At 35.3% G+C, this 24687-nt stretch overlaps 1 protein-coding gene across 2 annotated transcripts in view; it reads left to right on the top strand.

The window, feature by feature from the left end:
• Positions 1 to 10464, top strand: part of BRINP3 (BMP/retinoic acid inducible neural specific 3) — a 404334-nt gene extending 393870 nt beyond the window's left edge. For both annotated transcript variants that reach the window (XM_060088666.1, XM_060088667.1), the window contains one exon: positions 9305 to 10464. In XM_060088666.1, coding sequence (XP_059944649.1) covers positions 9305 to 10421 — 1117 coding nt within the window. In that variant the 3' untranslated portion in view covers positions 10422 to 10464. The remainder of the gene's footprint in view (positions 1 to 9304) is intronic.
• The last annotated feature ends 14223 nt before the right edge of the window (positions 10465 to 24687 follow it).

Here is a 24687-nt window from a genome sequence, read left to right as displayed (position 1 = left end):
TGTTTGTTTACTTGTCTGTTTTGTTTTTAAGCTGACTCTTTCTTTAAGTGCATAGTCTCAGTCTTCCCAGCTTCTTAGAGCAGGTCTCCAATTCAACTTCTTGCCCTTCAGGTGTCCTGGACTTTGTTTCCTATACCCAACACAGCCACCAAAACCTCTAGATCAGGTACACCCACATCTTCCTACATATATATTCTTTTAGCTCAATTTCAGCCTCTGAAATTTACTCCATATTTTTTTCCGCATCATAAATGCATTTAAAAATTTGTTGCCAGAATTATTTGTCATTTTGTGTTGAGGAGTTTTTAAAAGTATTTCCTCTGACATTTTTCCATAAGCATAAATCCATAATTCAATTTTGCTTTAGCAATTTGGTTTAGCAGTGTTGCATGGGAAGAAATTTTGCTAGTCTCTAGGGATTCCAATGAAATGACATTCATTTTCTTCTTTCTGAGGAGCCTATATTCCAACTACGAAAACTAACATGTAAAAATTATAGTTATTATAATGAATGGTATACTTTAGTTGAAATAATGAAATAAGAATCTATTAAACAATAATATATGGCTGTACATGGCTTAATTACAAATATGGTAATATAGATAAATAATATACTCATTCAAAGAATTAAGTTGTTGTAAGTAGGATTATTAAGAAAAACTATTTACAGTAGAAATGATTCAATTTGCATCTTGAACTGTCTAAGCAGAGGAGAAAGGACATTCAACTCTGTAACAAGAAAATTCATTGTGGTTGAAATTGAGCTGGTGTATTTAGGGAGGGGAACAGGGAGAGCCTAAATGGAAAACATACTTTATAGAGTACTGAAAGCTAAGTGTTGCCTGATTGTAAAGGGTTTTAAAAGTTAGGCAAAATATATATTTTATATGAAAGATATTGGGTGCCATGCAATAAGAAATAGATCAATTTTAGGAAGATTAGCTTTGAGGTACACAAATGTAATAAAATGACAAAAAGAGCAGGTACAGGACCTCCAGAAACTAAGTTTTACTTTAGTTGAGACAGGAAGGGATGAGCTAATATCCATCATTGTAGATAACAATCATGGTTGTATTAGGAGAGAAGAAAATGAGTTCAGAGACATTCAATTTGGAGAGATGCTTATCACACAAATGCAGGCATAACATAGACAGTTCATACCATAATTGTGTTCATGGTTATATGACTAGAGGGACATTGAATTTGGACAAATTATATTTTCTTTATTTAATTGAAAAATATGCTTTAGATATAAATAGTATCACTTTTAGAAACATATTAAAGTTTGATTAAATTATTTAAATGATAGTTTAATTTGTTTTCAAGTTTTCAGTGCCCAACAAGAACATTTTATTATTTTTTTCTAAATTGATGAGAAATTGGTCATGAAATATGCTTTAAAGAAAAACAGAAATTATGTAAATAAGACAATTTTTGAAAATGTTTATCACTCACTGGATATCAAGAAAATCATATGAAATACTAAAAATAATAAATACAACCAAGGAATTAACAATTTAGCCTTGAATTTGCTTCTTTAGTTTCTCTTTTTTGTTCATTAATTTATTCATTCATGTCAAATTTATATTTAGCTTGAAATATTAGGGTCAGAGATGTAACAGATCTGTGAAAGATAAAATGGTCTTTTCATAAATTTTATTTTAAAATATTCTATTTATATTGTTTAGATTTGCAGATTTGGATTCATCATACACATATTTTAAGACTAATAGGTTCAAAAGGTTGTAATAGGAAAACTTAAGTATAAACACTGTAAACTGATTTAGGTATGTTATGATAATAAAATGGTGAAGTAAACAAATATATCTTTTCCCTCATAGCATGTATAATGTAATGAGGGATACAGATGATTGGGTAATAATGACTTGGTATAATGAATACTATGGTGGGTGAAAATCAGGATGTTATAAAAGCACATAGGAGAGACCTGATTTACTCATATTTGCAGAGTAATTGCATTTGTGTCAATATTTCCTCAATTATAATACTTAATAGACTGAACTTGCACATAATAAATACTTTTCAAGTCTTTTTAACTTAACATCTAATGTGATTTAGTGGGCAAAATATTTTGATTTTTGGTAATCTTTGGAGGAAAATTAGATGTGGACTCTCTATATATTTTTTTAATGATATATTCCCTTTATGTCCAGTAAAGTAATTGTGTTCTTCATGTGCCTCACATTTCATACCCTGAATGTTGACTTTTTCTTTTCATATTTTATGTTATAAGTAGAGGGAAGACATATCTATTGATTTTTCTTGAACTACAGCATTAAATGCAGCACAGCTGTGGACAGAATGTTTCAGTAGCTCTCTAAGAAGTAAGCAGATTTTTCTGTGTACACCATTCAACCAAATGAATTACAGATTAGTTGGACTGAAGCTTTTTGGTTTGATGGAGTTCCACTTATTACTTTTTTGCTCTTATCTTTTGTGCTTTTGGTGTCATACCCCCCACATTGTTGGGAGTAATAAAAACCAGGATGCACTTTCAGTTCTACCACTTACCAGCTATTTGACCTTCTATAAATTCTTATTATCTAGGCTTTTTACAACTCATGTCCTTAAATATTGATTGGGATAACAAGGGTCCTTACTTCAAGGAGTAGTGAGAATTGGGAGAATTAAATGAAATAATGCCTGTAAAAAGACTGTGCACATGAGAAAACCTTAATGAATGTTACCTCGGCTAATATTATCTTTAAAATATGACCTACATCTTCAACTGCTTCACTCACTTTTTCATTGTCTTCCTGCAAGCCAAAAGTTTTAGTAGATACTTGAACTCAAGTTTATAAAAATAAAATGTGTATGTATATATGCATCTATAGGTTTATAGATGTGTATCTATATACACATGTGATACATATACATACATACACTTCTTTGGGAGACTCATAACCAAGGGACCTTTAACAATGATATTCTTTTTCTTGGGATGTGATACAGTCTTGGTCGTATTATCAATAACTAGGTCTATTTGATAAAAGTGAAATGCAGAGATAAAGAGTAAGATTATGCGTGTAATACACAAATTGTTGAAGATAAAATGAAAATTTCCATTTCCTGGAAGAAAATAGCATTTGTAATAAAGAAAGTACATATGATGCTATTTCTTTAAAAGATCACAATAGTAATAACAGTGATCATAAGAATAAGCATTTCCATTTATTTACCATTTATTCTGTGCATAGGCACTCTTTAAGGGCTTTTCCAGCAATTGTGCTTTAATTCTTACAACAAGCTATATTTTATTCCCATTTTCCATATGAGTTAAGGGAAACAATATTCAAAGTTGATAGTTTAGCTCCCAAAAGTGGATTGAAGCCAATATAGTGGGCTGTCACTCAAGTGCCTAATTTTATTTAATAATTAAAAGTTATTTTATCTTTGATGCTGTCCAGCATGGAAATACATTTTTCCTAAAGTCATTTGTTAAGCATTTTTCCTCACTATTCAACACACATTATAAAAAAAATAGACTTGCTTCTCTGAGTCTGTGTTCATTGTAATACTTAATAGATATATAACTGAGGAAGTCATTGAAACTCTGAGCCTCAGTATTTTTCAAATTTTAGAATGGGTTTAAGTTTTACAAGTTACTGTGAAGAATTAAAAATAACAAGTACAAAGTGGCTGGCCCATGATATGAGAGAAATTCACTAAATAGTTAATTATTAATACTGTAACAGTAGAATTTATTAAAGTAGGTTTTAGTGTTTGGTTTATTCTTCTGTGTATGTGTATGCCAAAAATTTCTATTGCAGGGTTTGCAAATTCAGCATACACGGTGGCCACAAGGCCCCAAATGCATGGTAATTCAAAGCCATCTGCTGCTGCCCTCTTCTCTACAGAAATTTTAACTTTTCCCTACCTTCTTCGGGACATATTCTTACAGCTTGAGAGCTAACTGGTATTTAAAGAGCCCCTAATAGTTGTTTTGGTTGTTAATTTTCATACATAGGAAACTTACAGCTTCTGTGTACAAAACATTTCTCCAGGACTGCTTATTTTATTTTATTTTAGCCCTGAAAAAAACATTTTATTAAAAGTACATCAGCTTTACCTGATATTTAAAATACTACTGGTATAATACAAGGAGAAAGATGGTTGCTAAATTTAATACAATCGACTTCTGGCTAAATCTCTTTACCACTCTTTACTGCATGTAGAATAAATGTAAAACCTAAACAATACTCTGCCTGATCTGGCCACTACTTACTGCACAGTCTAATACTGCACTGATATTCTCTTCACTCCAGCTGTACTGGCTCTCATTTAGTTCCTTAGAACAAAACCTTTCTTACCTCAAGTCCTTTGCAAATATAGTTCTCTTAGTGCAATGCTCTTTGCTTTGCCAAGACTGGTTTTTTCTGTGGGACTGCATATTTTAAAAGAGCTTCCTGAGCTCTCCTCCTAGGGGTTCTTATAGTATGTCTGGGGTGGGGTCCAGGAATCTGTTTTGCCAATCCCATTTAACATTGCCGACTGAAAAAAATGCACAATCTGAGAGCTGTGAATTAAGTTTTATTGGGGGCAAAATGAGGACTATAGCCTGGGAGACAGCATTTCAGGTGGCTCTGAGAAACGGCTCTGAAGAGATGGGGGGAAGGTCAGTGTTCTATATGATTTTAGTGAAGGAGGGTACACACAGTCAAGCACACATTGTGGCAGATGCTGTCTGCTGGTCACGAGGAGCAGACGTCACCATGAAGGATTTTAGTGCTTTTCTAGATATGAGGAGATACGAGAATTGGGCTCATAAATTCTTCTCCTGAAAGTATCTAACTATCTGAACGCCTGTCCTGCCAGTTTTTCCCAGAGCACAGAGTGCCTCATTCCCGATCTCCATCTTGAACTCCTTTCGGAGGGTGTTGAAGGACAGCAGCTGCAGTGGCTAGTGACTTAATCCTGTAGAACCAGATGGCAAGTGCCATCTGGGATGGGATTTGTTACATCACTTCATCCTGACAACAGATCAACAGGTGAACTCAGGGTGAGCCATTGAGGTTCAGAAAGCTGTACACATTCCCCAGGGTCATGCAGAATCAAAATCTGAACCAATGTTTCTTTGAATTCTAAAACTTTCACTCAAAGTTAAAGAGGCTAAGTGACTTGTCCCAGGTCACCAGGTGAAGTCTGACCTAGAAATCCAGTGTTCATTCTCCCAGTCTAGTGCTCTTTTGACACTCACATAACATGTGTCCTGTAGAGATTTTACATAGAGAATATTACAGATTAAACAGAGACAACTGACTTAATGTATGTCTAATCTTCTCAACTTAGTTTGCTACCTGATTTTTCAAATAAAAACAGGCTATCGGCTTTTTAGCTAATTATATTTTTTCCAAAAGTTTAACTTAACTCTGGAAGGTATTTTCCTTTCTGTAACACTATCATCTTAAAGCTTTTTTAGAAATTATTTTCAAGTGCACACTTACTTCCTGATGGAAAAGGTGTTCCTATATCCCTTGAATTGTTCCATATCATTGTCATTCTCAAGTCAATTGCTTCAATACTGTCTTCCCCTAGTTTCTTTCTTCTGTTCTTCTATAATCTGTGTAGTTCCTTCACTTTAACTTCTTTCTCTCCCTCCTTACTCCTTCTCTCCCTCCTTTTTCCTTCCTTTCCTACTTCCTTTGTTTAGTAAATATTAATTGAAGTGTAATTAAGTAGATGTCAGGAACAAGACCACATGTTTCATAAAAAGAAACAAACCTACCTGCCTGCCAGGAGTTCATCTTTCAACATCGCATCCTCTATCCTAGCCCTAGTAGATTCTAAATAGTTTATGTGAATAGAAGTTATATATGAGAATAGAAAATGTAGCATTACTTTGTTTTAATACTTAGGTATAGAAGGAAAGAGTTTAAAAAAACTACTTGCTACCACCTAATTTTAATGTTGAAGACATTTCTCTTCAAAAAAAAATGTTTAGATTTAAAAAGAAAAACAGTTGAATTTCACTTTGTCAGGGGGAAAAAAAGTGATCTTTTGGGTAAGTGAATAATCCATGTACAGTACTGAAATTTGCTTTGTTTTCTATTTTTGACCACTGCCTTCACCAAGATTTTACAAGGAGTAAAGACTAATTATCGAAAATCTATTCCCTACTTGTGAAATGCACTAAAACAGTCAAAAGGTAGGTAATGGGGGGAAGGACAAGAAGCAGCAAGGAAGAAAAGCCACGTGTTAGCTCTTCTGTCTCAGGGAACAGGAGCTTTGACAGCACACCAAGTTATCAGTATTCATACATGACAAGCTGAAACCCACGAAGCTGGGACACATTCCTTCAGTAATGCATCTGCAGGGACGTGAAAAGGATTGGAAAAGACTGAAAGCTAGAAAAGCCATTGCTTTTCTAAAGTGTCCAAATGAGTCTTTCTATGGTGCCCTAGTTTTGTGAGCTCTGCCTTCAGCCTTAAGCCTATTATTTCATTTTTTGTTTGTCCTTACGATTTGGAAACATGATGAGAGCTTACAGTGAGAGATGAATTGACTCAGGGAATTTATGCTTTGGTTCCAAGGAAGAAAATATTATTTTCAATCTGATAGCATATATATTTTATATGCTTTATAGTAGATAGATATAAATAGAACTACAGAAAGAGAGAAAGGAGAGAAAGGGAGAGAGAAGAGAAAGAAAGAAAAAACAAGCAGGCAAGCAAGCAAGAAAGGAAAAGAAGGAAGGAAGAAGGAAAGAAAAATGGGAAGAAAGGAGGGAGGGAGGAAGGAGAAGGAGAAAGAAGGAGAGAGAGAAAGAAGGCAAGAGGGAGAGAGATTAATTCATTGAGAGCATATTGATGAAATAAATATATCAGTAACTGCAGAAAGAACAAGTCAGCAATAATTTCTATATTCTGAGACTGAGTACAGAAATAATGAATCAGGCTCTTTCCTCAACCCAAAAAAGGAAAACTTTTTGCATGTCTATTCTGCAGCAAGAAAACAAGGAACCAGAGGAGAGGAGGAGAGATACTCATATAGAGATGTATGGCTCACAAAGTGCCAATCATTCCTATTTCACAACTTCTGGCATCCTCCTGGGAGAGTTTTCCTGAGAACTTATTTTTAAAGTATCTTGAGAAACTTAGAAATGAATTTTATAGGTGTAGTTTCCCAGTCAGTGTTTTTCAGTGTAAGAAATAATTAAGAGGAAAATGTTTCATGTTTTGGTTGGGTTTGATTTGGTTTTACCTTTTATTCTGGGTCTATAGAAAACAGTTCCACTTAGGGAATCTGGAAAAGAAAGGTTTTTTAAAATATATGTTTACTAAGATTTTTATATAGATTTAATTGTGTGCAAATGTCAAAGTGTGTGTTGTGAAACTCCACTTCCTACAACTTGGGAGTTAGGTCTTTAAAACTGTATTAAATATGCAGTTTAGGGCTTTAAATTTCACTTAAAAATATGCTTATTGAGCAAATGTTCCTTTAATTCGTCTATGCCTTTGATCTAATATTCATTAAGTATGAGAGGCATTCTGCTAGGCATGGGATATAAAGCTATAAGCAAAGCATATATGATTCTGGCAAGCTGAATATTATATTTAATGGGATAAATGGAATATAAACAAGTAAGTACACAATATAACATTTTTAGTGGAAAAAGGCACTATGAATAAAAAGTAAATGTTATGAGAGGGAATTAAGGAGTTATTTAATTTATTTGGAAAAACAGGGAGGAGCTTATTTTTTTTAAAAAAGTGTTATATTGCAAAGGGGAATGAGCAGAGACCAAAAATGAATATACAAAAATGAATATATAGCTCATATATTGTTCTGTGATAAAAAATTGTTTTTATTGATTATTTACACAGATAAATACCTGTATTTTACCAGCATATACAAATTCTTTAAAATGGCAGCACTGTAATAAGTCTAAAGGATTGAGTACAATATATACAATTTGTAGAAAAACCTCATATGTACTGAATAATGAACACTGGAAAGGCTTAAGAATACCAAAAAGAGATACAATTTTTAGTGTCTACTGTGACACATGCTCTATACGATTGTCTAAACACATGCATCCAGTCTGAGCCTATTTCTCACAAGAACTCGATATGGAAGATATCACTAACTTAGGCCATTCAACTTTTCCACGATCATGCAGCTACTATGAGAAAGCAGCAAGATAAAAACAAAGAATTATCTGATTACACGGCCACATGCTTTTCCTTCATTATTTTACTGAGATTTTAAACACACTAAAAGAGTTTGAATAATGTGGGAAAACAGGAAAAGTAAGATCGTAAATGCGCATCATGTAGCCTGATTTCTGGATATAAATAATGTTAATGATCCAAATCAAACACATTCAACTAACACACTTAACCCTTATTAAGAGAACTTGTAGTTAGTTTTAATGAGATATTTTCAACAATTTTCTTGAGCAGACCATAAGGATAAAAATCAAACATGTTTTAATAATATTTTCCCTCTCAGTGGGTACTTGTTCTTTCAATGTTGATGAAGCCCTAGGATTTAAATACATTGATTGACAATTTAAAGTTTCTTGTTTTTCTCTCATTTTTATTTCACTTTCTATTTAGGCTTCCTGCAGCATTAGTGCTCTGTGAAACTAAGAGTGAATGAATGAACAATCGTCATTCATACACTCTAATTCTACGCTAGATATTTGGTGATAAAACCATTTTTATTCCCCGTTGTTGGATATCATTTCAAACCTATAACCAACCCAATTATAGTCACAGTCAGCTTCCAGGTACACTAGTGAGATGCCATGCAATGTCTTCAGAAGGTATTTCATGTAGTTTTCCAGTTCAAATCAAGTGTATCCATCGTCAATCTTGTACGATGATGAACGAAAAAATATATACATAATTTAAATATACATAATACTTAAATATATGAATATTATATGTGTATATATATTTTCAATTATGGTGGGGGTTTTGGGTTTTTTTTTTTTTGCGGTATGCGGGCCTCTCACTGTTGTGGCCTCTCCCGTTGTGGAGCACAGGCTCCGGACGTGCAGGCTCAGCGGCCATGGCTCACGGGCCCAGCCGCTCTGCGGCATGTGGGATCTTGCCGGACCAGGGCACGAACCCATGTCCCCTGCATCGGCAGGCGGACTCTCAACCACTGTGCCACTAGGGAAGCCCAGTGTTTTTTGTTTTATTATCACAGTTAAATAACTGGGAAGGACCTAAGAACGTGATAGTGAAGCTTTCAAACCTAAGGTAACTTGATTGCAGGACACACAAACACAAACGCCTTTGTATTTATACAGATTCCTTTTGTTTTCTATTCTTAGAACCTCAACCTACTGGCTCACTCGCATCCAGTCTTTTCTCTACTGCAATGAGAATGGACTCCTGGGCAGCTTTTCAGAAGAGACGCACTCGTGCACGTGTCCCAACGACCAGGTGGTCTGCACGGCCTTCCTGCCCTGCACGGTGGGCGACGCGTCCGCCTGCCTCACCTGCGCCCCTGAAAACCGCACCCGCTGCGGCGCCTGCAACACGGGCTACATGCTCAGCCAGGGGCTCTGCAAGCCCGAGGTCGCCGAGTCCACCGATCATTACATCGGCTTCGAGACCGACCTGCAAGATCTCGAGATGAAGTACCTGTTGCAGAAAACGGACAGGCGACTAGAGGTCCATGCCATCTTCATCAGCAACGACATGCGCCTCAACAGCTGGTTCGACCCCTCCTGGCGGAAGCGGATGCTCCTCACCTTGAAGAGCAACAAGTACAAGTCGAGCCTGGTCCACATGATCCTGGGTCTCTCTTTACAGATTTGCTTAACTAAAAACAGCACCCTGGAGCCGGTGTTGGCCGTTTACATCAATCCCTTCGGAGGCAGCCACTCTGAGAGCTGGTTTATGCCTGTGGATGAAAACAGCTTCCCCGACTGGGAGCGGACTAAGCTGGACCTCCCCCTGCAGTGTTACAACTGGTCGCTGACTCTGGGGAACAAGTGGAAGACATTTTTTGAGACAGTGCACATCTACCTGAGGAGTCGCATCAAGTCAAATGGCCACAACGGCAACGAGAGCATTTACTACGAACCCCTGGAGTTCATCGACCCTTCCCGGAACCTGGGTTATATGAAAATCAATAACATTCAAGTGTTTGGCTACAGCATGCACTTTGACCCGGAAGCAATTCGGGACCTGATTCTGCAGCTGGACTACCCCTATACTCAGGGATCCCAGGACTCAGCACTTTTGCAACTTCTAGAGATAAGAGACCGTGTAAATAAACTCTCCCCACCCGGTCAGCGTCGTCTAGATCTTTTCTCTTGCTTGCTTCGTCATAGACTCAAGCTGTCTACTAGTGAGGTGGTGAGGATCCAATCTGCTCTGCAGGCGTTTAATGCCAAATTGCCAAACACAGTGGATTATGACACGACCAAATTATGTAGTTAACCATAAATGTCAAGCACAACCCAAAATCTTGAAGGAGTTTTTACAGTGCTTTTGTGGAACGGTTTATGTTTGGAAGAGTAAATTTAAATTGTCTTTTCAATATCTGTCTTATATCAGTCAATAACATTGGATGGCAATTTACACACATGAACTTGCTGACAATGAATATATTATACTGCAGTTTTGGTTTCTGAATGAAATAAATACTGACACCAGTCTAGAAGACATTCTACTTTTTACAATAAATTTCATTTGTAATTTTATATGTTCCGTGGCAATGCTTTTGTGCATTACATCCTCTAGAGAGAACATAAAAAGATACCAATAAAATTTTGTAGCTGAACAGTTATTAAAAAGAAGTGCTGTGGGATTCCTTTTTTCCATGAAATGAGTTCTATTTTGATATAGCTTGTTAGAACCTGGGGAAAATTCCCCAAGATTTTTTAATTGAAACACTTGAAGGTCCCTTTCAACAGACTGTAGGGAAAACTCAACTAAATAGAATGCTTAGCATTCAGTTGTATTTTTATGGTTAACAGCATAATGGCAGTGCTTTATTATCTGTACTTATAAACCATTCCTAGAGACACCATCATTATTAAAATAAACAGATAAACTTATTTCGCAGCTAAATATCAGAACATTTTGGCAAACATACAGAAAAGTCAGTGTGGTTATAAGCCTATCGTGGAGAAAGTAAACCCTTAATTTCCTTAGCAACTTGCTTTGTCATTCTCTTTCTACATTCTAACAACCAACAATCAGCATACTCTGCACAATCATTTTCATTTCAAGTGCTGAAAACCCAGTTATTCCAACACTGTACCAATGTCAATAAGATAACATTTCTAGAATTCACAAATTGTAATGTGTTGGTGTAAAATAAATGATCAAGTAACTAATTCAAGTGTAAATAGACATTTCCTTTCCTCTCAGAGAAACTAGTATTACTAAAGTATATTTTGAAAAGCAAACTCTTTCAATACAAACCAGTTTTAGTCCAAATTTTTGGTTTGAAATTCCCATATTACCCATAGTGTAATATCAGATAATATAATTCATACTTTTTTATCTGTGAATTTAAATTGCATTTTTGTTTAGATATATGGATGTATCTGTGAAGTGTGGTTATGATATTTATTACTCACCTCTTGTTTAAATATTTCATAAACATTTCTTGTAATGTAAACAAATGCACTGTCCAGCCCAGCTTTCCTGTTGCGGTCATGAAGTCATTTCTCAAGGCACAGAGTAGGGAACCTATGACATGAATGAAAAGAGTAAGACTGATGATGAAAACATCACAGCCACATTCTGGATTCTTAAGCTGTTTGTTTTATTTTATTTTATTTTAAAATTTATTTATTTATTTGTTTATATTTGGCTGCTTTGGGTCTTCGTTGCGCATGGGCATTCTCTAGCTGCGGCAAGTGGGGGCTACTCTTCGTTGCGGTGCGCAGGCTTCTCATTGCAGTGGCTTCTCTTGTTGTGGAGCACAAGCTCCAGGCGTGCCAGCTCAGTAGTTGTGGCTCACGGGCTCTAGAGCACAGGCTCAGTAGTTGTGCACGGGCTTCAGTAGTTGTGGCGCACGGGCTTCAGTAGTTGTGGCACACGGGCTTCAGTAGTTGTGGCTTGCAGGCTCAGTAGTTGTGGTGCACGGACTTAGCTGCTCCGAGGCATGTGGGAACTTCCCAGATCAGGCTCGAACCCGTGTCCCCTGCACTGGCAGGCAGATTCTTAACCACTGTGCCACCAGGGAAGTCCCTTAAGCTGTTTGTTTTAGATTCCAAAGCATTTTAAGAGAAGTTAGTTCAGACAACAAATACTTATTCAATCTACCATATGTACATCATAGTTCTTCCACCCAGTACATGGATAACTGCTTTTCTTTCTTTATTCACCTGCTTTTTTTTTTTTACTTTCGCTATTATAGGTAATACAGTTGAAAATATACACGATTATTTAACACCATCTTTCTGATATCATAATAAATATTCTTTTCATTTAATTCTGACAACACTAGGCGGTAGATTATTATTCCCATGTTCTTGGTGGAAGAGAAACAAAGGAAGAGAGGCTCAGAGTGGTTTGTCAAATTCCCCAAGAACACAAACCAAGTTAAAAGACCAGGATTCCAACACAAACTTTTCTGCAATGAATCTGTCTTCTTTTTCACTGTGCCACTGAGTTTTAAATGAACCATCCTATTTCTTTATTTAATCTCATTACATGCAAAGGTTTATGGTGAAACAAGAATGTCTTATGAAATTGAGGTCTAAATCATTATAAAACACATACCTTCATAGTACACCGGAGTAATTAAATAAACTGGAATATATCATCCAAAATCAATCACCCACAAAATGACCAAGCTTATGGAATATAGATCATACATTTAAAAAGACATTTGCTGTAGAAGTCAGAATCGCCACTAAAACTTTCCAGAAGCATCTTGGAGGCCCAGATGTCCAGAACCACTGATCCCAGAAACCACCTGAGCAACATGGTGTGGTCACCAGTGGACTCCGAAGAGCAATCATTCCCTGGAACTTAAGGAAAATGTCAGCAATGCTACTTCTTTTATTGCTCAGCTTGCTCTGCCCTGACTGGCTTATGAGAGAGAAGCTCCTACAGCCACAGGTAAGTACATGACTACGGGTCTATCCTGAGCCTTCTTGTGCCTGGCGTGTGTTGGCACAAAAGTCCAACTGGATAGGATCAAATCATCTTCATTCTAACTGTCTTGGTAACAGTGTCAGTCAGTGAGTCCTTTGTATCTCTGAGTCTGCTTTTCCCCTGAAAGTGGAAAGTAATAAGAATGTCTTTCTCTGAATGCCAGGTGTAAGATAACATTAATACAATATAAATAAACCTACTAACCAAATTCTAAAGTCCTGTACAGATTTAAAGGGTAAGGGATCAACATCTTTTTGTATTTTTATTTCTCATATGTTAACCAGTAGTGTCCAACAAGCAATAGACAATATAATCTAGTTTAATTCAGCATTCGTTTGCCAACATATGGGAAAAAATGCAGTCTGTGAACATTTCATTTTTCCTGAATTTGCCTATATGCAAACATTTTTGCTCATTATTGCTTTAGGAATTTGAGGATTTTTAATAAAAATAACTTTACTCAAAATGTTATTTCGAACAAAAGTTGAAATATATATATGTAGAATCATATTTTAAAAGGGTATTTGATTTCTTTTTTGATATTTCTAATGTAGGTCTCTAAATTAGGGGTTAATTGAACTTAATAAATTCAATGAAACTTGAAATTCTGAAAATTCACAATTTATTGAGTATATGATTTTCCAGGAACATCTCTTATTCCTCTAGCTATTTTGATGATTATCATAAGTTTGATTTGCCTGCCTGTTCCTGAAACCTCAAGTTGATTTTTAGCAAGTTAAATCAGTATTCAAATGATCACTGTCAGCTCAAAAAAAAGAAAAAAAAAATGCTGAAATAGCTGATGGTCTTCTCTGATTTAAATAATGAAGAAAAGTAATTTTCCTCCCACCTCCCTTTTTTTTGTGACTCTTATCATGATATGGATGTTAGGCAGGAAGTTAGCCATGAGCAACGAAAGGTGCCCTGTGGGCTGAACGTCCAATAGCCGCCTAATCCCGCCAAGTTATATGCTAACCCGGCCGCAAACATGCCCCCAGTACTCAATACTCCAAAATAGGGCACCGGAAAAATCCCCCACTGGCCGACTGAGGGACTTTCCCCACTCTGGCACATGGGCACACCTCACGCCATCATGTCCTTAGATAACCTTTGGCGGCCACTGGGCTCATTAAATGTTCATAAATGTTCTATGAATACATACATCTAATTTAAAAAATGAAAAAAATCCATGTGGACCCATAGAGTTTAAATTCATGTTTTTCAACGGTCAACTGTATATCATTTGCAGATATCTTCTCCCATTCATTAGGTTACCTTTCTGTCTTGTTTATAGTTTCCTTCACTCTGCAAAAGCTTTTTAGTTTGATATAGTCACATTTTTTTCCTTTGCCAGAAGAGACATATCCAAAAAAAATATTGCTAAGACTGATGTCAAAGACTGTATTGCCTATGTCTTCTTCTAGAATTTTTATGGTTTCAGGCCTTACATTTAAGTGTTTAATCCATTTTGAGTTTATTTTTGTATATGATGTGAAAAAGTAGTCCAGTGATTCTTCTGCAGGTAGTTGTCCAGTTTCCCCAACACCATCTATTGAAGAGGTTGTCTTTTCCCCATTGTATAGTCTTGCCTTCTTTGTCATAAATTGACCATATTAAGTGTGAGCTCATTTCTGAGCTCTCTGTTCTGTTTCATTGATCTATGTGTCTGATTCTGTGGGAGTATCATACTGTTTTGATTACTTTAGCTTTGTAGTATAGTTTAAAATCAGGGAGTGTGATACCTCCAGCTTCTTCTTTCTCAAGATGGTTTTGGCTTCTGCATTCTTTAAATTATAGTAAATTTGAAATCATCACAGCTAAAATTTAACACTATATGAGTGATAACCCTCATTTTTCTTCTAAATTTGAACATCATCATTCAATCCTTTCAATAGTATTCACTGGTCATTGTATCAGCAACGTATGGCTGTTTCCACTGCTACATCTCAGTATCATTCATCTGAGACACTTCATCTTTTAATATTTAATAAAAATTGATAAGTTAAACATTCATTTTAAATATAAACTTATATGTCCTTCTCTTAAAGAGCCACCCATACTACCCAACCTAAAAGGGAAGAAGATGGGAAATGAAATAACTTTCCCAAGAAATTTATTCCCTTGCGTTTCATACAAGAAAGGTAATATATTTAATGTTTTAAATAAAGTATTTTTGGTGGAAAACCACAGTTACTGGAACAGTTGTGTTATTTTTTAAAATTATTTATTTAGTTTTGGCTGCATTGGGTCTTCGTTGCTGCGTACAGGCTTTCTCTAGCCACAGTGAGTGGGGGCTACTCTTCATTGTGGTACACAGGCTTCTCATTACAGTGGCTTCTCTTGTTGTGGAGCATAGGCTCTAGGTGCATGGGCTTCAGTAGCTGTGGCATGCGGACTTCAGTAGTTGTGGCTCATGGGCTTTAGAGCGCAGGCTCAGTAGTTGTGGTGCACAGGCTTCTTTGCTTCACAGCTTGTGGGATCTTCCCAGCCCAGGGCTTGAACCCATGTCCCCTGCATTGGCAGGCAGATTCTTAACCACTGCACCACCACCAGGGAAGCCCATGGAACAGTTGTGTTATTATTAAGCACTACTTTATAAATCTTTTAAAGTAAGTGGTTGCTATATGCTATTTCCTGTAGTGGACAGCCCTCCTCCACTTTGAGGCTACTAAGGTAAAAGGCTGGCAGCATCAATATTTTTAAAAAACATAATAACACTTATGTACTTTTTAAAATAAAATTTAGCCATGCCAAATAATTTTCTGGCTTTTCAGGCTCTATAATATTTATATAATAATTATACACAGCTTCAATAAATATAAAAGCATATCTTTCTTTAAAAGAAAACTTCTAAACATTAAAACTAATGAAAAAATATTATATTAAATCTTTTAAATGCAAATTATAGTTGTAAAATGCATGAAATAAATTAAAATACTTAAAAGGAGTTTTACTTATTAGGTATAAGGAAGTATTGAGTGTGTTAAATGTCTTGTTTCAATAATACTTATGAAAATTCTGCTATGATCTTCTTGAGTTAAGGAACTCTACACTCTAGTGTGTTAGATTGTCTTATTTAATTTGGCCAGAAAAATTCTAATAAATAATAAGATAATTAATAAAATACATCATTTTTATGTTTTCTGTCTCCACAAAACAACTTTACCAGGTAGGCTCTTATCTCCTATACTAAATTCACGGTTTAATAAATGCCTCTTTCTAACAAAAGTATTCTCATCAATTTGCATTATATGTAACTGTTATTTTCTTTTGAAATAGCAAAAATCTAAATCAGGTATACTAATCACAAATAAATTCAGTTTCACCAGGAGATTAAAACATATAAGGCAAAATAATAGCAAGAAGGGAATTGTAGAGTGATGCCCCACTAAAGGAATTCAAATAATGTTTTGTTATTTTTGTTGTTATTAATCAATATTGGACTGGTTAAAAAAAAAGAGAGAAATAAGGAGGAAAAAACACACGTTTCTACTATCTAGCTTACCACATGACCATCTGTGATGTTTTTACCTAGAAAGATTTTTACAAATTTTAATAGCCTATATTTAGTTTAAAATGATAAAATACTCACTTGCTGTTAACTTATAAATTCTAACATGTACTTTTTATTCAAAATTTAATTGAATTATTTAAAATTAATTTAGGTAAATATAGAGTGTCAAGGCCTTGATGATCATTCACTTTTCAGTTTACTGCTTACTATTTTTTTGCATTTGATTCATTTCATTGTTATCAGTATTTATTAAATCACTTATTTATCATATAAATATTTGCTAATATATGTCAGAGACTGTGTTAGGTGTTGAGCAAAGAATTTTTAATCTTATCTCTGCCCTTTCGTGTCTCAGTATGGTAAAAAAAATAAATAAATAAAACAGAACAGAAAGGGTTGGGTAGAAGGGGCCTTTACTCTTTTACTTTTGTATCTGTAATGAGAGGGTTAGTGGAATTATACAAATAAAATTTGACCATAATTCATAAATTTTATTTTCTATGCTTTGCTTCTATTCTGTTTACTTTATATAATTTAACATTGGCTGTACTAACCATCTAATTTCATACAGAAAGCTGATGGAGTCTTCTAAACTCTTAAAAATTAAATCATGCAATATCCTCTCAATCAAATATGATCATAATTAAATTTTATGTTAAACTCATAGGAAAATAATATGCAGTAAAATAATAATGCATTAAGTATATAAAATAAAACCTCATAATTTGACTTCCAGATTCATGTTAACATATAAAGAGCTTGGAAGTCATCACTTCTCTCCACAGAGTAAGAAAAAAATGGATCTAACTTAAAATAAGTGACTTTCATTGAATCTATTAGAGAACTGTGTTTGCAGAACAAACCTCAACCCTCATATCTGGAGAAACAAGTGCATCTAGAGAATAAAAGCCAAGATATTCTTATCTGGAACAGAAGCTGCTGGAATCAAACCGGTGGGAAGATCTAAATAGTAATTTTGATGAATTACTGGAAGCTGAGTTTAGTCCAGCACAATGTTAAGAATCTCCTGGGGGCATTCTTAGCTTGCCTTCCATTTTTGTAAATTTTACCTTTTGGAACCCCAACTGGTCCTCATAGTGAAGATCAAAAAGGATAACCACCCACGTCTGACAGAGAATGGGGAAGAGAAGTCATCGTGAAATATGCCCAGAGCTTTCTCCAGGTGAAAAGCTTTTACGAGAGCATATCCCATCTGATGGAAGAGGATTCTGCTTATTCTAGTCCCCAGTAGACATCTTTTCTTGTGTAAGTGGTGGCAAGAAAGCTATACCACTAAAGAAAAACACTTGTTCACAACCAGAGCCAGAGATCCACTAAAAGACTAACATTTAATCAAAAGATTAGAGGAGACTTCCCTGGTTGCACAGTGGTTAAGAATCCACCTGCCACTGCAGGGGACACAAGTTCGAGCCCTGGTCTGTGAAGATCCCACATGCTGCGGAGCAACAAAGGCCGAGTGCCACAGCTACTGAAGCCCGCGCACCTAGAGCCTGTGCTCTGCAATGAGAGAAGCCACGGCAATGAGAAGCCTGCGCACCGCAACGAAGACCCAACGCAGCCAAAAAAAAAAAAAAAAAATTATAGAATACTTCCGCTCTTTCTCCCATACTTACCATCACATCAACAGGGTTCCAATATAATAACAGTGGATCAAGCTGAAACAGCTGCAAGTTGCAGACTCTTTCTGAGAGGAAATACTAAGGGAACAAAGTGAAAAGGGGAGACAAACAAGGGAAATAGAGGAATTTGAAGGCTCTGACGTCTACAGCTCCAGCAAACATTAAACAGCCCAACCAGCAGGTTGACATTGCCAGTTTTCACTAAGGCATATTCACCTCAGTGTCTATTACCCAATACAACATGTCTACATTTCAACAAAAAATTGCAAGGCGTGCCAAAGAGAGAAAAAAAAGAGATATTAGAATTTTCTGACTGGAATTTAAAATAACGATAATTAATACGTTAAAGCTTCTAATGGAAAATGTAGACAGCCTGCAAAAACATATTAGTAATATAAGCAGAGAGAAAAACATTCTAATAAAGTATCAAGGGGAAATGGTTGAAAACAGAAACACCCTGACAGAAATGAGAAATGCCATCGATAAGTTTATTAGTAGATTGTACCCAGTTGAAAAAAAAAATCAAAGAATCCATGTGCTTAAAGTTAGGTCAATAAAAATTTCCCTAACTAGAAATCAAAGAGGAAAAGAATGAAAACAACAGCACAACAGAATATCCAAGAACTGTTGTTATGGGCTGAATTGGGTACCCCAAAACCACCAGTACCTCAGAAGTGACTGTATTTGGAGACAGGAACTTCAAAGAGGTAATTAAATTACAATAAAATGAGAATCATGAGGGTGGGATCTGATACAATATGACTGGTGTCCTTATAAGGAAAGATTAGGAAACAGATACAGAGTGAAAACCATGTGAAGACGTGGGAAAAGACTGCCACTTACTAGCCAAGGAGAGAAGCCTCAGAAGGAACCAATGCTGTGGTCACCTTGATTTCAGACTTCTAGCCTCCAGAAGTCACTGTGTTTACCCCCACACTTAAGATGTGAGTAGTTATGTTTTACCTCCTTGAGAGCAAAGGGGCTACAAAAATTAATTGAAATTCTGCATGGGAGCTATGTCTCTTCTCCATTTATTTGTATCAGTATGGAATCATCTATGTTTATTTTATACTTTGGGTTACAACCTGTGACAACTTAATTTAGTTTATGCTCAAATTTTCCAGCTTTTGCTATTGAGACTCTTTAAGTTGACTCCTATGTCCCTTTGATGTATTCTCATCATAATGGTTTTGGGGATTTTTGTTTGTTTTTGAGCACCTCCTTACTCACTGTCTCCATGAGATGATTCCAGCTCATGTATACTTCCTATCCTGGTCCTAGAATCAGCCATTTCTTCAAAGGGCTCTGGTTCCTTCTATTGGAGAATGACATTAGAAATCAAAATCTGGGCACTAGGTATGGCCATTGTCACAGAGTTGTCCTTGTTGCTAGGCCCTATCAACTAACAGAGCAAGGATATGAGGTAAATATTAAAAATATCAACTATTTCTTATGAACCAGTCATAAGTGAATGAAAGTCACTAGGCTAAAAACTAAAGAAAGCTGAGTAAAGACTTCTGTTAATAATAAAGTTATTAATATAATACTTTAAAATTATAATAAAGGTACCATACTAATATAAAATGTTAGTAATAGGGGAAACTGAGAGTGGAGCACTGCTCTATCTTTGTAATTTCCCTGCAAATTTAAACCTGCTCTAAATAAAAGCTGTTTCAGAAATCATAATCCTAGGGGCCTCCCTGGTGGCGCAAGTGGTTGAGAGTCCGCCTGCCGATGCAGGGGATACGGGTTCGTGTCCCGGTTTGGGAGGATCCCATATGCCGCGGAGCGGCTGGGCCCGTGAGCCATGGCCGCTGAGCCTGCGCGTCCGGAGCCTGCGCGTCTGGAGCCTGTGCTCCGCAACGGGGGAGGCCACAACAGTGAGAGGCCCGCATACCGCAAAAAAAAAAAAAAAAAAAAAAGAAATCATAATCCTATAGGACATTCAGTGTATTACTAGAAATTTCACAAGTGTAAATCATTTTCAAACAAAACTCTCAAAAATTAGATAATGTATCCTGGGAAGTATTGTTACAATATTTGTTTGTTCCTTCAAATTTATCTTCTCCTTTCCCCTAGGAACAAAGCTTCCCAGCTAGATTATATTTCTTGCCCTCACTTGTAAGCATGGCTATGTGTCTAAATTCTCACCAACGAAATGTGAATGGAAATCATATTGACAACTCCCTCCCAACTGCTTAAAAGAAACTTGACCTGAGCGCATTCTTATTTTCCTCCTTGCTTGTGAGTGACCATGAATGGAGCTGCCTGGAAAATCATGTTTCAAGGATGACAGAGCCACTAAGTATTCCTGAAATGAGTTCTTTAAGCAGATCCTACACATTACATAAGAGAGAAACAGAGGTATCTCTTTTTTGATTCATTCTGTCTTAGGACTTTTAAAATTTTTTGTTCAGCTTTCATTTTAATATAGTAACACATCCTATGCATTACATTTTCTCCAGTGCATCCTCTGATTGAATATTTAACTACTCTAATGTATTTTTATAGTAGTGGGAACAAAATTTACAGTCTACAAAAATTTATAGAAATTCTTCATTTATTCAGTAACTTAGCAGGAACTAGTTTTTTTATATGAAATGCAAACTTTACACTCCACTTATTTCCTCACTGTAATTTTGCAATTTTGCTGTAATTCTTTGATGAAACTTTCTCTAAGTTTCATGTACAAGTACACTAAGTTATCAAAATGACCGTTAGCTACCTTATGCTATTGTAATAGCATATAAAACATAGCGATTATTTTGGCACATAAGATTCTTTTGCTCTATATTGACCTTATATTGCTATAATTTTTGTGTTTAAGTGATTTTTATGAGCATCACCCTACATTTGGGTACCTAGCATCACATAGCAATTGTCCTAACCTTCTTATTTATTTATTTATTTATTTATATTTACTTTTTATTTTGTCAAGAGCAAGTTGATTTAAAATTTTTTTAAAAAATCGTTTCTTTATATAAAACCATCTCTGTGCTTTATTAATCCTCTAATGGGTCTTCACGTGTAAAATATAAAGGTATTTTTCTACTATCTCCTACTTGCCAGCCAAATGCTATACTGTCCAAAACAGCAGCCACTAGGTCATGTTAACCCTCTTTTTAAAAAACATATTTCTCTTAGTTAAGGTGGTTACGAAGAGGAAGTTAGGACATCCAAATGTGTCTGAATTAAGACTTCTTTTTCCCTGTGTGATAGAACATACTGAGTGATTACAGAACATGAGGTTTTAAACCTCTGTAACATATGGTTTGATCAAATATGATTTATACTTATAAAACTAGAACTCCACAGGACTACTACTTATCTACTTTTGCTTATCATGAGACAAAATTTTGGAAGTATTTTCAAATCTTTGGAAATGTTTACCTGATATATTAATACTATTAGATTGGACCAGTCTCATTTTCTTAATGGCCTTGATGGCATGCATGCATTTACCTAAAATTGAAAGGTTTAAGTTTGTTTCTGTTCTGTTGATTCAGTTATTGATCCACATGTTCATTTATTCAACAACAACAAAATGCCAAGCACCAACCATGTGCCTGTCCTATTGCTATGTTCTGGGAATGGAAAAGGAAAATGCAGACAGTGTGGTTGAATTCACTAGATATAAGTAATATTCATCCTTTCCTTTTTAAATTAAAGTATAGTTGATTTACAATATTGTATTAGTTTCAGGTGTACAGCAGTGATTCGGTTATACATATATATGTGTATGTTTATATTCTTTTTTGCTTCTTTTCCACTATAGTTTATTACAAGATATTGTGCTATACAGTAAATGCTTGTGGTTTATCTATTTCATATATATAGTAGTGTGTACCTGTTAATTCCATACTCCCAATTTACCTCTCCCCTCCTTCCCCTTTGGTAACCATAGTTTGTTTTCTATGTCTGTGAGTCTGTTTCTGCTTGGTAAATAAGTTCATTTGTACTATTTTTTAGATTCCACATATAAGTGATATCATATAATATTTCTCTGTCTTACTTCACTTAGTATGATAATCTAGCCAGAAAAGACAAAAGCTCTAATTCAAAAAGACATGTGGACCCCAATGTTCATTTCAGCACTTATTTACAATAGCCAGGACATGGAAGCAACCTAAGTGTCCATCAACAGATAAATGGATAAAGATGATGTGGTAAATATATATACAATGGAATATTACACAATCATATAAAAGAATGAAATAATGCCATTTGCAGCAATATTCTTTTCTTCTTTTAATATTAGAGCTCCTGAGTTTTAGTAGGCATTGGCTGCCAGCAAGATAGTACACTCCTTAGCATTTCTTGGGACTAGTTGTGATCATATGACCAAATTCTGGCAAATAAGAGATGAAAAGTAATGTGTCTGGGTCAATCTAACAAGGACAGCTACAAATTTTCAGGGTTCAGTACAAAAGTGAAAATGCAGAGGCCTTTTAAAAAATTAATAATTTCAAGATAATGACAATAGAGCATTAACTCAAGCATGAGGCTCTTCTAAGTCTGGGGTCCTTGGAATCTGCCTCGGTGGCACATCCCTGAAGCTGACCTTGCATTTTCTTAATAGAAACATGGTTGAACAGTTTTTTGTACATTTATCCCTTCCTTACTTGCTGGGATACAAAAATTATGTTAGGACCTGGAAGAGCCATGGATCCAAAGATAAAAGCCATGTAATGAGAAATGAAACAGCTACCCATTATTGCTGGGCTAACTATGTATTCCTTCAATATTATGTGAGATAGAAATAGAAATTTTATATCAGCTATTGTAAGTTTTAGTCCCTTCATTATAGACAGATGACAAAGTTACATGCACACATTTTCAAAAGGCCACCTTATAAATTTGACTCTGTTATTTCAATACCCACAGAGTTAATTTTTCATTATTGTTATGTTTAAGTTCTAGAGTTATAATTTAAAGCTGAATAGGTACACTAGATAGAATGTTATTTATTAAGGTGATCTCAAACTGCCTTTAATAGAGTTGAGCATATGCTTATTGTACTCTGCTTTATAAGACATGTTTCTCTGATATTTGATTTCACTTAATGAATCATTAATTTCATTAATTAATGTTGATGTCAGTTATGTCAAATGTTGATACATATAAAATTTACATACTGTTTCAACTTCAGCTGATTTCATTACTCATTATCATCAATATCAGAAATTATACTGAATACACAGTTTATTCTAGGCAGTTGTGAATCAACTGGGTAGGTGGGAGATGATATAAGGCATTGTCATTCCCTTTGAAGACAGTAACATTAAAATCATGTGACGGGAAATATACATTGTTTCTTATCTACTCATACAGATAGATGGATGGATGAACGGATATATAAATGATAGCTAGACAGCAACACAAAGGAAAAAGTACATGGAAAAGAGCAAAATTTCAATGTAGTAGTTTATTTTTTAACAATAAGACCATTTCTTCTAACTGAAAGTCATGTAAACAATACAAATTAAAATGATCCTTGCACTCTAGTTTGAAATCAGTTTGAAGTATCATGTGGGAAACTAAGCCTTGGTCATTCAACAACACCACTGACCTCTTCGGCAGCACCTGACTGATTTTCATGGACCCCGAAAAACACAAATATACAATATAAAAACTACTATTTTAATAATAAATTGCAGCCAGGAACTCTAATTTTGTGTGTGTGTACGCTAAGCATTTTGTTGCAGTGGGGAAGCCACTTAACTCCTCTGGGACCTGGATTTCTCCCATATAAAGTTATGTCTACTTGTGCTTTAAGTTCTTTTTCAACTTTAAAATTTTTATGACCTCATGTGCAAAATGATTCAAATAATAGAGCTCTATTTGGGTGAAAGTGGTTGGAAAATATTGATGGTGATGATGGCTCCTAGCTGAGCCTTGAAATAAGAGTAGGATCTTAATAAATTAAGAGGGTTTGAGAGGACATTCCAGGTAAAGCAAATGACGTATAATTTAGTAATGCAAATGCATGTGCTGGTAACAAGAAATATATGTGTTTATCATTGCTTGAAAGTTTAATTTTCACCTTTGATCCAAACACTTTGATTTTAGAAGAGTAAAAAATACTTTAAACATTGCTGAAGACAATGACATACTCATTGTTCAGAAGGATTTAAAAATTAATGCCACTTTCCCCTGGCAAAAGTTCCTATACACAGATATATTTGCAACTTGCTATAACAAAGCCACAATTAAGTTTCCCAATACAGCAGTTGCTAAAATCATAATGTCTATTGTCCCATGATGACTGAAGGGTGAGATTGAATAGAAAGAAAATACAATGAATGATTTATTAGGTTAACTCACTTTCTACAGTAAATTAAATTCCTGAAAATGTATGTTAGTCATGTTGAATACAGAGGTTACAGAAAAGTATACCTAAAATTTAGAGACATGCTACCTTTCCAAAAGATGAACT

The sequence above is a fragment of the Mesoplodon densirostris genome, chromosome 2, assembly GCF_025265405.1.
Source record: "Mesoplodon densirostris isolate mMesDen1 chromosome 2, mMesDen1 primary haplotype, whole genome shotgun sequence".
NCBI classification, from domain to species: Eukaryota; Metazoa; Chordata; class Mammalia; order Artiodactyla; family Ziphiidae; genus Mesoplodon; species Mesoplodon densirostris.
This window is presented reverse-complemented; position numbering and strand designations above follow the sequence as displayed.